This window comes from Oryx dammah, unplaced genomic scaffold (genome assembly GCF_014754425.2).
Source record: "Oryx dammah isolate SB20612 unplaced genomic scaffold, SCBI_Odam_1.1 HiC_scaffold_29, whole genome shotgun sequence".
NCBI lineage: Eukaryota > Metazoa > Chordata > Mammalia > Artiodactyla > Bovidae > Oryx > Oryx dammah.
The window spans coordinates 50,712,989-50,726,156 of record NW_024070213.1 but is presented as its reverse complement, the minus strand read 5'-3'; the positions used below and the strand labels follow the sequence as shown (position 1 = coordinate 50,726,156).

The window sequence follows — 13,168 nt, the reverse complement described above, 5'->3', positions numbered from 1 at the left end:
CACTTCAGTATTCTTGCCTTGAGAACCCCATGAATAGTATGAAAAGGCAAAATGATAGGATACTGAAAGAGCAACACCCCAGGTCTGTAGGTGCCCAATATGCTACTGGAGATCGGTGGAGAAATAACCCCAGAAAGAATGAAGGGATGGAGCCAAAGCAAAAACAATACCCAGTTGTGGATGTGACTGGTGATAGAAGCAAGGTCCAATGCTGTAAAGAGCAATATTGCATAGGAACCTGGAATGTCAGGTCTATGAATCAAGGCAAATTGGAAGTGGTCAAACTTTTATTATAGTTAATTTATAATCTGCATTTGCCATTATAGTCAAACTTATTCAGAGAAATAAGCCAAAATTATAAGGGCAAGAGACTGCAACTACACTCTGAGTATCTATCAATCAAACTACAAAAGCTGATGATATAAACTGGCAGTTTTCAAGATTACCTGGTCAAACCATAACTAAATCAGTTAACATCTACTGAGCACTTCTCCTGCAGTTTGTATTAGGTGCTTAAACACAAACAATTTCACTCATTAAATTCTAAAAATATATTTAATTCTCATTCACAGAGTTCTTGGCAGAGTTGAATTTTGATGTTCCTGTTGTCGTTCTTTCAGTCCCAAAAGCTCTGTTTTAAGTTCTCCAGGTTTGGGTGGAATTTCAGGTATTGTCTATAAAATACAAAAACAAAATATACAGATAGCCATGCTTTTTACACTGTGAATGTGACCTGAAAAACATCAAAGAAAGTAAAAAGTAAAAAAGAACAAAAGCTCCCTGCCACTCAATGATAAATATTATGAGGACCTGCTGTTGATCTAAGTTACTTTCTAGTCCTCTGTTTACAGATATCACCATGGCTACAGCTTAAGTACTAAAGGACTCACAGAAAGTTTGCATCAATATCAATTGACAGGCCACAAACTTGAACCAGGTTTCCCACATTGGGAAATTCTTTCCTGCACTATTTACTGACTTCTCTAACACGCCTGGTCAGAAAACAGGTATTAGGAATCAATTCATTTGTTAAGAAACAGTGCCTATTATGTGCAAAGCATAAAGCAGTAGGCAAAAAAAATTACAACACTGCCTTCAAGAAAGGTGACTTCTCAAAACTTTGTAACAGCTTTAGTAAGATAACAATTCACAAACCATGGTATGGTTTAAATATTGGTATGGTATGGTTTAAATACCACCTATTTAAATATTCAGTACCTTTGGTATAGCCACAAAGTTGCACATCCACCACTACAATAAATTTAGAGAACATTTCATCACCCCAAAAAGAAACCCCAAACCCATTAGTAGTCATCCCCACTTCCACACAACCCTCGCACCACCACCACCATCACCAAGCCACTGCCCTGTCTATAGGCATGCCTCTTCTGTACTGTACATTTCATATGAATGTATCATACAACATGCAGTCTTTCGTGACTAGTTTTTTTCACTTAGCATGTTTCCAAGATTCATCCATATTGTCACCTATATCAATACTTCCTTTTAGGACCAAAAAATACTCCATTGTCTTTATTTATTTATCCACTCACCATGTATCCATTTATTTACATGGATACAAATAAATGTATCCATTTATTTATCCACTCACCAATTAATGGATATTTATTTGAATTGTTTCCACTGTTTGGCTAAAGTGACAATTCAACTTTGATTAAAAGAAAGCACTTATTTACATACTAAATACATAACCAATTTTAATATGATTTTGGCATTAAAAGTTAGCAATGTTGGCACAGGTCCTAAATAGCAGTTTTTGTATATATGGCTATTTCTGGAGACAGCCAAAATAAATGCTTTAACAAGGAACTTTGCTCAATAATATATGGAAAGGAGTTTGGGGGAGAATGGATACATGTAGATGTATGGCTGAGTCCCTCTGCTGTCCACCTGAAACTATCACATTGTTAATTGGCTACACTCCAAAACAAAATTAATTAAGATGTCAAAAAAAGAAAATATCATAGTAAGTGGTGTAGAGAAAGGTTTTCAATATTTTAATTCAGAAACATAAAATTCAAAATGTCTAAAGTGCACTTTACTTAAAATGATTCAGGATGAAAAAAAAATATGATCAACAACAATAAAAAAAAAAATAGTGCTTTAAAATGAGTCCAGAAACTGTCTTTTGACCTACTATGACTCCAATAGTAAACAGATGATAAGTTAAGAAAAAGAGAACAAGTAAAAGTAATGCCAGGGGAGAAGGAAATGCAAAAGGGAAGCCTGAGGAGAAAACACTCAATTCCAAGAGAGAACATCTGCCTTGAGTCTTTGAATCTGCTCCTGGACTGGACAATTAGGAAAAGGTGCCCTTAAGGCAGCAGTCCCAAATCTTTCTGGCACCAGGGACTGATTCTGTAGAAGACAATTTTTCCACAGCTCAGGTGGGGAGTTGGGGGGTGGGGAATGATTTCGGAATGATTCAAGCACATTACATTTATTGTGCACCTAATTTCTTAATCGAATGCTGCTGCTGATCTGACAGGAGGTACCGGTCCAAAGCCTGGAGCTCAGGGACAACTGCCTTAGAGCTTCTGCCTTAAGACAGCACTGAGCACAAGCCCCAGGCAGCCCTCCTGGTCTCCTCTGCTCTGAAATGCACCCCGACTTCTAGCTGTATAGGCTGAAAGACTCCTGCAAAGGCTGGTGATAGTTACAATAGTGACAATAACTGCTGGAACAATACCAACAGACACAGATAAAAGAACATAAATCCCTTAAGTGTTAGTAAAGCCAACAGCCTCCTACACACAGCCTTCCAGCCCTGGTCATCAAGTCCCTACAGAGGTCCCCCACTGCCCATGTCACCACCCAGTCCGGATGAGGTGGCCTGGGACACGTCAATATGCCCCTTCTAGAGACTCCTGTCCCATGCCACCTCCTCCCAAGGTCCAGGCAGCTGCTGGTAACAATCCTTGAACATTCTTGCTGATGAGATGGGAGAATGAGGGGTCAATTCCCAGGCATTCCTCTCTTTGTGAAACCTGTTTGATGTCTATTCCTGCACAAGCTAAAGACCAAACAAAATGCGTTTCTGTGGAAGGTTCTTACCCCTTCCTGTCTCTACTACCTATCCTTGATGATTCCCTAAAATTCAAGAGAAGCAGTCTAAAGTGGTAAGAAAGAGCTACTGCCGCATTGTTTGCACAAAACCTAGATACCAACTAAATGTCCGCAGAGAATTGAGTAAATAATATGTGGAATATCTATACTATGAAATACTATTCAATGACCAGGAAAAAAAAAGCTATTAATATAAACAAATCTATCCATACAGTCATTAATCAAAACAAGGAATCCACAGAGAAACATGTATATGAGTTTCTATTTATATGAGGAAAAAGCACCCCATAAACTCTGTGTGTGTGTGTGTGTGTGTGTGTGTGTGTGTGTGTGTGTAAAAATCTGGAAGACTATACCAACCAACAAATGGTAGTTACACTGTGTGTGTGTGTGTGTCTGGAAGACTATACCAACCAACAAATGGTAGTTACACTGGGGAGTAGACTGGAGAAAGGGGGTCGTCAGTGGGGGGATTTTTCACTTTTAGTCTTTGTGTGCTGTACTAAGTTGCTTTCAGTCATGTCCAACTCTTTGCAACCCTATGTACTGTAGCCCACCAGGCTCCTCTGTCCATGGGATTCTCCAGGTAAGAATAGTGGAGTAGGTTGCCATGCCCCCTTCTAGGGAATCCTCCCAACCCAGGTCTCCTGTGTCGCCTGCACGGCAGGTGGATTCTTTATCACTGAGCCACCAGGGAAGCCCATTCACATCCATAGCATAAAACACCAAGCACATTCCTGTAATTATTTGCACTGTACTTCTTGCCTCCATCACCCCAGGACTGTAACTCCTCAGAAGTATCTCCAGCTGCCAGTTCTAATCCAAAGAATGGTTATTAAATTCCTCCCTCCTTTGAAGGCCTACATTCACTCCTTCATTCAAGAAATATTTACCGGGCATCTACTACACTCTAAGATCTTTTCCAGATGATTGAGACAGGAGAGCAAACCAGAGAGGCAGTCTCCCCACCCTGGAAATTATACTCTAGTGGAAGAAACAAAGAACAAGTGAAGAGACAAATGAATAAGATTACTGCAAATTGTGACAAGTGCTCTATCCGAAACGAAGGACTAAGATGGAAGAGCACAAGAGGAATTTTTGGGGGGCCATACAAAGAACACTCATTACTGGAGGAGATCAGATCTGAGCAGAGACTTTAAAGTTCTGAAGAAGTAAACCAAAACAAAATCTGGCGGGGGGGGGGGGGGGGGAGCATTCGGAGAAAAAAAAGAGCATGACCCTAAGGTGGGGACAGGCTTGATGAATTGGAGAAACAGCAAGGAAGTGTGTGTGGCTGCAACAGAGGGAACAAAGAAGAAAGAGGAGAAGATAAGGTCAGTGGCAGGCAAGTGACAGACCCAGTAAAACCTCAAAACTGCATAAGACTGTTTTAAGAGCAGGCCATGTATTGCTCTAATGGCAACGAGATGCCACTGTAAGGTTTTAGGCCCCAGGCAGATGCAATCCTAATTTCAACATCACTTTTGCAGAGTTCCAAAAATAGCAAGGAGAGATAAGAAAGCCTTCCTAAGTGATCAACACAAAAAAATAGAGGAAAACAATTGAATGGGAAAGACTAGAGATTTCTGCAAGAAAATTAAGAGATACCAAGGGAACATTTCATGCAAAGATGGGCACAATAAAGGACAGAAATGGTAGGGACCTAACAGAAGCAGAAGATATTAAGAAGAGGTGGCAAGAATACACAAAAGAACTATACAAAAAAGATCTTAATGACTTAGATAACCACGATAGTGTGCTCACTCACCTAGAGCCACACATCCTGGAGTCCGAAGTCAAGTGGGCCTTAGGAAGCATCAGTACAAACAAAGCTAGTGGCGGTGATGGAATTCCAGCTGAGCTATTTCAAATCCTAAAAGATGACGCTGTGAAAGTGCTGCACTCAATATGTCAGCAAATTTGGAAAACTTAGCAGGGGCCACAGGACTGGGAAAGGTCAGTTTTCATTCAAATCCCAAAGAAAGGCAATGCCAAAGAGTGTTTAAACTACCGCACAATTGCATTCATCTCACATGCTATAAAAGTAATGCTCAAAATTCTCCAAACAAGGCTTCATCAGTACATGAACCAAGAACTTCCAGATATTCAAGCTGGACTTAGAAAAGGCAGAGGAACCAGAGATCAAATTGTCAACATCCACTGGATCATAGAAAAAGCAAGTGAGTTCCAGAAAAACATCTATTTCTGTTTTATTGACTATGCCAAACCCTTGACTGTGTGGATCACAACAAACTGTGGGAAATTCTTCAAGAGACGGGAATACCAGACAACCTGACCTGCCTCCTAAAAAATCTGTATGCAGGTCAAGAAGCAACAGTTAGAACCAGGCATGGAACAATGGACTGGTTCCAAATTGGGAAAGGAATATGTCAAGGCAAGATATTGTCACCCTGCTTATTTAACTCATATGCAGAGTACATTATGTGAAATGCAGGGCTGAAGCACAAACTGGAATCAAGACTGCCGGGAGAAACATCAATAACCTCAGATACGCTGACGACACCACCCTTACAGCAGAAAGCAAAGAGGAACTAAAGACCTCTGGATAAAAGTGAAAGAGGAGAGTGAAAAAGTTGGCTTAAAACTCAACATTCAAACAACTCAGATTATGGCATCCAGTCCCATCACTTCATGGCAAATAGATGGGGAAACAATGGAAACAGTGAGAGACTTTCTTGGGCTCCAAAATCACTGCAGATGGTGACTGCAGCCATGAAATTAAAAGACACTTGCTCCTTGGAAAAAAAGCTATGATCAACCTAGCCAGCATATTAAAAACTAGAGACATACCTTTGCTGAGAAAGGTCCGTCTAGTCAAAGCTATGATTTTCCAGTAACCATGTATGGATGTGAAAGTTGGATGATAAAGAAAGCTGAGCACCAAAGAATTGATGCTTTTGAACTGTGGTGCTGGAGAAGACTCTTGAGAGTCCCTTGGACTGCAAGGAGATCAGTCAATCCTAAAGGAAATCAGTCCTGAATATTCATTGGAAGGACTGACGTTGAAGCTGAAACTGCAATACACTGGCCACCTGATGCAAAGAACTCACTGACTGGAAAAGACCCTAATGCTGGGAAAGACTGAAGGTAGGAGAAGGGGATGACAGAGGATGAGATGGTTGGATGGCACCACCACTTGATGGACATGAGTTTGAGCAAGCTCCTGGAGTTAGTGATGGACAGGGAAGACTGGCGTGCAGCAGTCCATGGGGTCGCAAAGAGCTGGACATGACTGAGCGACTGAACTGAATTTTACCGCTGTGAAAATGAAGTGATCCAGGAGCGAGGGGCAAGGATTCTCCAGCACTCACCAGGTCTGGTCGGTAGTACCTATGCACCACCTCGGCGCCGGCGCACATGGCCAGGAGGCTGGCGGCGAACATTTTCAGGTAAGACGTCCAAGACACACCAGCGGGCATCTTCGGCTAGCTGGACGGGGAGGGAAAGCAGCCGTGTTAGAAGGTCCTGAGTAAGCCGTGAGAGGAAACGAGCCCGACTGCAGCGCAGCGGCGGAGTCAAAACACCTGGGACCTCAATGATGAAGAGGGCGCTGGGCGCACGAACGCCCCCTAGAGGCGGACGATCAGCCCTCCACGGGGTCGCAGTATGGGCAGCCGGCCTTCGGAGTTCAAAGGCGGCTCTAGCCGAGCGAGCGGAAGGCCGCAGCGGGTGGTTCCGCACCAGATGGTTTACCGCGCCCCTGGAACTCGAGGGAGGAGAGGGACTACAGACCGCACTGCCCAGCCTACAGGTGCGCCCCGGGGGAGACTATACCGCCTGCTGCACGGGCGCTCGGCAGCGGGTCAGAGGACAGCGGAAGGACACTGAGGAGCCGGACGGGTGGCCGCGGGCCGGACCGAAAGTGCGGGGAATAAGGCCTGCGCCGGACCGGAAAGCAGTGTCACTGCCGGCGCGGGAACGTAACCGGACGGAAGTGGGGCTTTAGGCCAGAGCGTGCGCCTTTTTTTTTCCCCCAAAACCCTTCTGGACCCCAGGATCTGGGCGCCCTCATCATTTTCTTTATAACTGAATTTTCCTTGCAGATGTCGAGTCTTGAGCTGAGCTCTGGCTGGACTGTTGCATCGTGTGTGCTTTCCCACGCACAAAGGAGGTTGCTTCCGTTTCTACCTTTCACGAGTGGATGGAGAATCGCGTACTGAGCCATGCGTGCTTAGGTGAGGCCACTGTGGAGCAAATGAAATTAAAAGCATTCTCTGTTGTTTCCTATGAAGGAAAGTTACACGGCTCAAAATAGCCTGGAGTTAAAACTTCCCTCCGGGTCGTCCCCACCATTCTGTGCAAAACAGAACTCTCTCACCGGAAGGGAAAAAAAAAAATGGACATTAAGGTTGATTACACCCAGCTCCCAGCCGGTCCCAGCCTCTGGCTAATCTCCAGAATTCCTTGCCCCAGCCGGTTAAGAGATAACTAGCCGGAACAACCTTGGAGACGAACAGGCCCCCTTAAGACAGTAAATGTCTACATATATGACTATGTATACTTACTCATTTCTTGGGTTAGTGCTGCTGCTGCTAAGTCACTTCAGTCGTGTCCGACTCTGTGCGACCCCAAAGACGGCAGCCCACCAGGCTCCCCCGTCTCTGGGATTCTCCAGGCAAGAACACTGGAGTGGGTTGCCATTTCCTTCTCCAGTGCATGAAAGTGAAAGGTGAAAGTGAAGTGGCTCAGTCGTGTCCGACTCTTAGGGACCCCATGGACTGCAGCCTACCAGGCTCCTCCGTCCATGGGACTGGGTTAGTGCAGCAGCTCACTAATCTCACCTCATTAAAGGTGATCTGTTCCTGTAAAGTGCCCCTCTCGTTCTTTTTCGGAACCTTACCTTCTCTAACTCCCGTACCCTACACATAGTTTACAGCTATGACATTGTGCCGTGGTGCCACTGGAAAAATGGAAGAATGAAATCAACATTTAGCCTATGTATTTTTAAGATTGTGTTTTGCGGACAAAGTAAACAAACTTATAGTTACCAAAAGGGAAAAGGGGTGGGAAGGACGGATAAATTGGGAGTTTGGGATTAACAGACACTACTATACATAAAATAGATAAACAACAGGGACCTACTGTATACCCCAGGGAACTATATTCAGTATCTTGTAATAACCTATAATGGGAAAGATTCTGAAAAAGAATATATATTCTTATATATATTTGAGTTTATCTGAATCAGTTTGTAGTACACCTGAAACTAACACAGCATTATAAATCAAGTAAATGTCAAGTAAAACAAAAGATTGTGTTTTGTTTCATTAAGCAAAAGGTTAATGAAAGACAATCCAAAGAATTAACCTTCTATGTATAATATGTATCGTGATACAGTCACATTTTTAAAAACAAGTTTATGGTGGTATATTTGACATTCCGTAAACTGCATATATTTAAAGTATACAATTTCGATGAGATCTGACATATTTGTACACCTGTGAAACCATTACTAGGATCAAGATTATGATGAACACATCCATCAGCTTTAAAAGTTTCTTTGCACCTCTAATTCTGCCCACACAGCCTCATTTCCTAGGAAACAATTGATCTTATTTTCTGTCACTATAGATTTGTTTGCACTTTCCAGAATGTTAAAGAAATGGAGTCATACAGAATGTACTATTTTTGGTCTGGCTTATTTCATGCATGCAGCACAATTATTTTGAGATTCATCCACACTGTTGCATGTATCAGCTGACTCTCTTGTATTGCTGAGTATGTTTATACGATGATTGGCTTATCCATTCACCTTTGGTGGACATGTGGGTTGTTTCCAGTTTGGGGCTAATATTAATAAAAACTGCTCTGAACAGTGAAGAGTGCCAGAAAAACGTGTACAGATCTATGAATATATGCTTCTGCTTTTTGCATACATTCCTAGGTATAGAATGGCTGCAGCCAATGTGGGTCTGTAGCTTAACTTTTTAAGAAATTGCCAAACTGTTTTCCAAAGTAGTTATATGATTGTACATTCCCATCAACAATGTATGAGAGTTCTAGTTTCTCCACATACTCTTCAACACAATGTAGCACTCTTTTCAAATTTTAGATATTCTAATAGGTGGGTAATGATATCTCATGAATAATCATGTTGAGAACCATTTGGGGAAGTATAAGTTCAAGTCTTTTGCACATTTTAAAACTGGGTTTTTTAAATTATGAGTTTTGAATATTCTTTATACATTATGGATCACTTCAGTTCAGTTGCTCAGTCCTGTCTGACTCTGAAACCCCATGGACTGCAGCACGCCAGGCTTCCCTGTCCAACATCAACTCCCAGAGCTTGCTCAAATTGATGTCCATCCAGTCGGTGATGCCATCCAACCATCTTATTCTCTGTCGTCCCCTTCTCCTCCTGCCTTCAATCTTTCCCAGCATCAGGGTCTTTTCCATTGAGTCAGTTCTTTGCATCAAGTGGCCAAAATATTATAGTATTATAAACTAATAGTGTATTTACAGTGTTGGAGTTATAAGATGGATCTGATCTACAAATACTTTTTCCCAGTCTATATTTTGACTTTTCTTAATAACCTTTTGAAAAGCAGAAGTTTTTAATTTTAATGAAGTCCCATTTCCATTTTTCTCTTTAATGGGTCATGTTTTGCTGTTATATCTAAGAAATTCAACCCAAGGTCATAGATTTTCTCTTGTATTTTCTCCTAGAAGTTGTATAGATTTAGGATTTTCAGTTAGGTCTATGATCCGTTTTGAGCAAAACATTTTGTCTGGTGTGAGGTGTGGGCCCAAGTTTTGTTCTGTTTGCATGTGTGTGCTTAGTCACTCAAGTCCTGTCCAACTCTTTGCGACCCCATGGACTGTAGCCCACCAGGCTCCTCTGTGAGATTTTCTAGGCAAGAATACTGGAGTGGGTTGCCATGCCCTCCTCCAGGGGATCTTCCTGACCCAGGATTGAAACCAGTCTCGTGCACGGCAGGCAGATTCTTCACTACTGAGCCACCTGGGAAGCCTGTATGCATATGGCTATCCAATTGTTCTAGCACCATTTGTTGAAAAGATGCTAATGCTTTCTCCACTGAATTGCCTTTGTACCTTTGTGGAAAATCTGCTGATTAATTGTCTATGTATGTGTCTTTCTGGATATTTTCCATTGATATACTTTTATCTATTGTGATACCACACTATCTTGATTACTGTTGCCTTATAATAAGAACCAGGTAGTGTAGTCCTCCAGTTTTTTCTTTTTGCTATATTCACTATTTTGTTCTATTTTTTTTTAGATTACACACATAAGTGATATTATACAGTTCTTTCTTTATAAAGAACGTTTTGGTTATTCTAGATCTTTGAGTTTCTGTATGACTTAGAATCATCTGGTCAATTTCTACAATAAAGGCTGTAACAATTTTGATTGTCATAATATTGAATCTGTAATCATTTTGACAATATTGTCTTCTGATCTATGAACACAATGTATCTCTCCACTTATTTAGGTCTTACTTAACTTAGCAATATTTTTGTAATTTGGGGGAAAAGTTTTTACCAGATTTATCCCTAAGTATTTCATATTTTTTGGTATTATTGTGAATGGTGTTTTTCTGATGATTTGTTGGTAGTATATGGAGTACAACTGATTGTCCTATATTGATCTTTTATCCTACAACTTTAACAAAGCAGATTTCTCTCAATAATGTGAGTGGGCCTTATTCAATCAGTTGATGGCTTGAACAGAAGGAATTCTCAAGCAGATGGCCTTCAGATTTGAACTGGAGCGTTGGATCTTCCTGTTCTCCAGTCTGATAGCCTTCAAATTTGAGCTGTGACTGTTATGCCCAAGTTGCGAAATCTCCCAATGACCACCAGGGAGCCGATATCCGATGCAAAAGCAAGAGAGTTTTTATTACCAAGCCCGAGCTGGGGCTCCCACTGATACCGACGCTGCGGCTATCGGGAGGAGCCCTGGGTTTTGGATTACATTGCTTATATAGGGAGTGTTCATGAAAAAAAAGAATTTCTAGGTAGGGAGACGTCTGATTGGTCACTTTCTTTCGAAGGGTTGTGTGTTGGTTCTTGATTGGTCCCTATTGTCTAGGTAGACCACAAGTTCCTGAGCGTTAAGTCAGGTGGGGTGAGGTCAGGGGATTTCCAAAGGCTCTTTTCCCGGAACCTTACTAAATGGAGTTTTTCTGTTAACAAAATAGAGTAGCTTAGATTCTTCAGTGACATCTGTTCAAGAGTTTCCTCCTGAGAATTATAAGGATTAATACACACAAAGCACTTAAAGCAGTGCACAGTACAGTCAGTAAATGTATGCTGCTGTTAAGTTCTACCATCATCATTACCACTGTTATCAATATAACTGCTGTCTTTAGTACCCACTCACCCTCCAAGACCCACCCTATTCCACAGCGACAGTGGCACATTTAATCTTCCTCTTTAACACCTGTCAACGGGATCAACTAATAATTTGTAAACCTCAGTTCCAAGTAAAAATGCAGGCCCCTGTTAAATGAATAATTTCAAGATGGCAGTAGCGGAACAGTTAACTCAATTATGGGGCCCTATTGAACTACTCTGGCCTCCCTAGTGGCTCAGTGGTAAAGAATCCACCTGCTAACGCTAATGGGTTCAATCCCTGGCTCAGGAAGATCTCCTGGAGAAGGAAATGGCAACCCACTCTAGTGTTCTTGCCTGGAAAATCTCGTGGATAGAGGAGCCTGGCCGGCTACAGTCCATGGGGTCATAAAAGAGTGGGACACAACTTAGCAGCTAGACAACAATAAATTCAACCACACAGATCACACACCCATAAAGCTAGCCCTGCCTGCCAGCATCAGAGATGATCTCCTATCCAAGATGATAAATTCCTACTTCTTGAGCTTCCCATTAAAAACCTGCACTTCTACTTAATTTTCACAATATTCTCACCTAATTCAGGCATTTAAAAATATATTCAGGATGCGGAACTTCCTGGTGGTTTACAGGTTAGGACTCGAATTCCCACTGCAGGGGGTATAGGGTCCATCCCCATGGGGGAGATAAGATTCCACATGCTGTGGCAGCCAAAAAAAATACAAGAATACCTTAAGAGATGTTGCTTTAAACCTTTTCCAGAGCAGTTAGCAAACCCAGAGAGAAAAAGAGGATGGGCTGTTGCTACTTCAGTCACTCAACAGATAGTCACTGAATACGGCCCATAACTCAGGTTCTGAGTGATAGCTACCAATAAGCAGAATATTCATGTAAGTTCTGAAGGGTTTAAAAATGTTCGAAGTTTCACTTAAGCAATTCATAATACAAATCAATATTTCTGTATTTACTCATGAAAGCCCTTTTCTGAATCCTAGAATGAAGACAGAAACAGTAGAGCTTCCACCATTTCCCGGCTCGTATATTAATCAATGAGTGACAAAAAACCTGCTGTAAACCACTGAGATTTTGGACTCATCTAGTACGACAGCATAACCTATGGAAAGCTAATAGAGCAGCCACGTCTCCCATCATGCAAACTAGAAAAACAGCAAAGCCTATTTTCATGAAAAGTTAATAAAGTCCTTATACAAAAACCAGTGATAACTTGAGAACTAATGAAACAAACATGAGGGGCAAAGTCATCAAGGAATGAAGGGTTAGCCCAGAAGGCTGAAAGGAGGAAGTCATACTTGAATGCCATCTACTCTCATAGACTTCGAACTTTTATATTTCTATACATTAAAAGTAAAGCAGAGAACAGCTTATGTAAAGTTTCACATTTTACGAAACCCTTTTACAATCACCGTCATTTCACATATTGAGGCCCAATATGGTACAGTGCCCAGGAGTCCCAAGTTTTCTGACTGTAAAATCTCTTCTTTCTCTTACATCACAGTAATTACTTGGTAATTAATGCAAAGCACTGTTTTTAATCATAATAAAATGTTGGGTGGAAAGGCCCGGATAGCTCTAACAAGCATAAAATCCGCACCTACACAGCGCCGAGGACTTCACCAACTCGCAAGCACCGCCCTACCCGGCCATCATCGAACAGTCAGCAGGACAAAAGCTTACATCAGCCGAGTGTTTCCCGTCCCAGCCTTTTTATCCTCCACCCTTCCCGAAA

General features: G+C 41.8%; 1 protein-coding gene across 4 annotated transcripts; it reads right to left on the bottom strand.

Annotated features, from left to right (window-relative positions):
- Positions 1–536: 536 nt before the first annotated feature.
- Positions 537–13,119, bottom strand: CUNH12orf73 (chromosome unknown C12orf73 homolog). 4 transcript variants are annotated; one of them, XM_040234843.1, is made up of 3 exons: positions 13,034–13,119; positions 6,420–6,537; positions 537–674 (listed from the first exon to the last, which is right to left on the bottom strand). In XM_040234843.1, exons 2-3 carry the CDS (start codon positions 6,525–6,527, stop codon positions 567–569), a joined length of 216 nt encoding a protein of 71 aa, XP_040090777.1. In that variant the 5' UTR covers positions 6,528–6,537; positions 13,034–13,119; the 3' UTR covers positions 537–566. The 4 variants fall into 4 exon arrangements, with proteins under 4 accessions (XP_040090777.1, XP_040090778.1, XP_040090775.1 ...); XM_040234844.1 differs by having other exon boundaries at positions 13,038–13,110; XM_040234841.1 differs by lacking the exon at positions 13,034–13,119 and adding an exon at positions 6,883–7,029.
- Between the last annotated feature and the right edge of the window lie 49 nt (positions 13,120–13,168).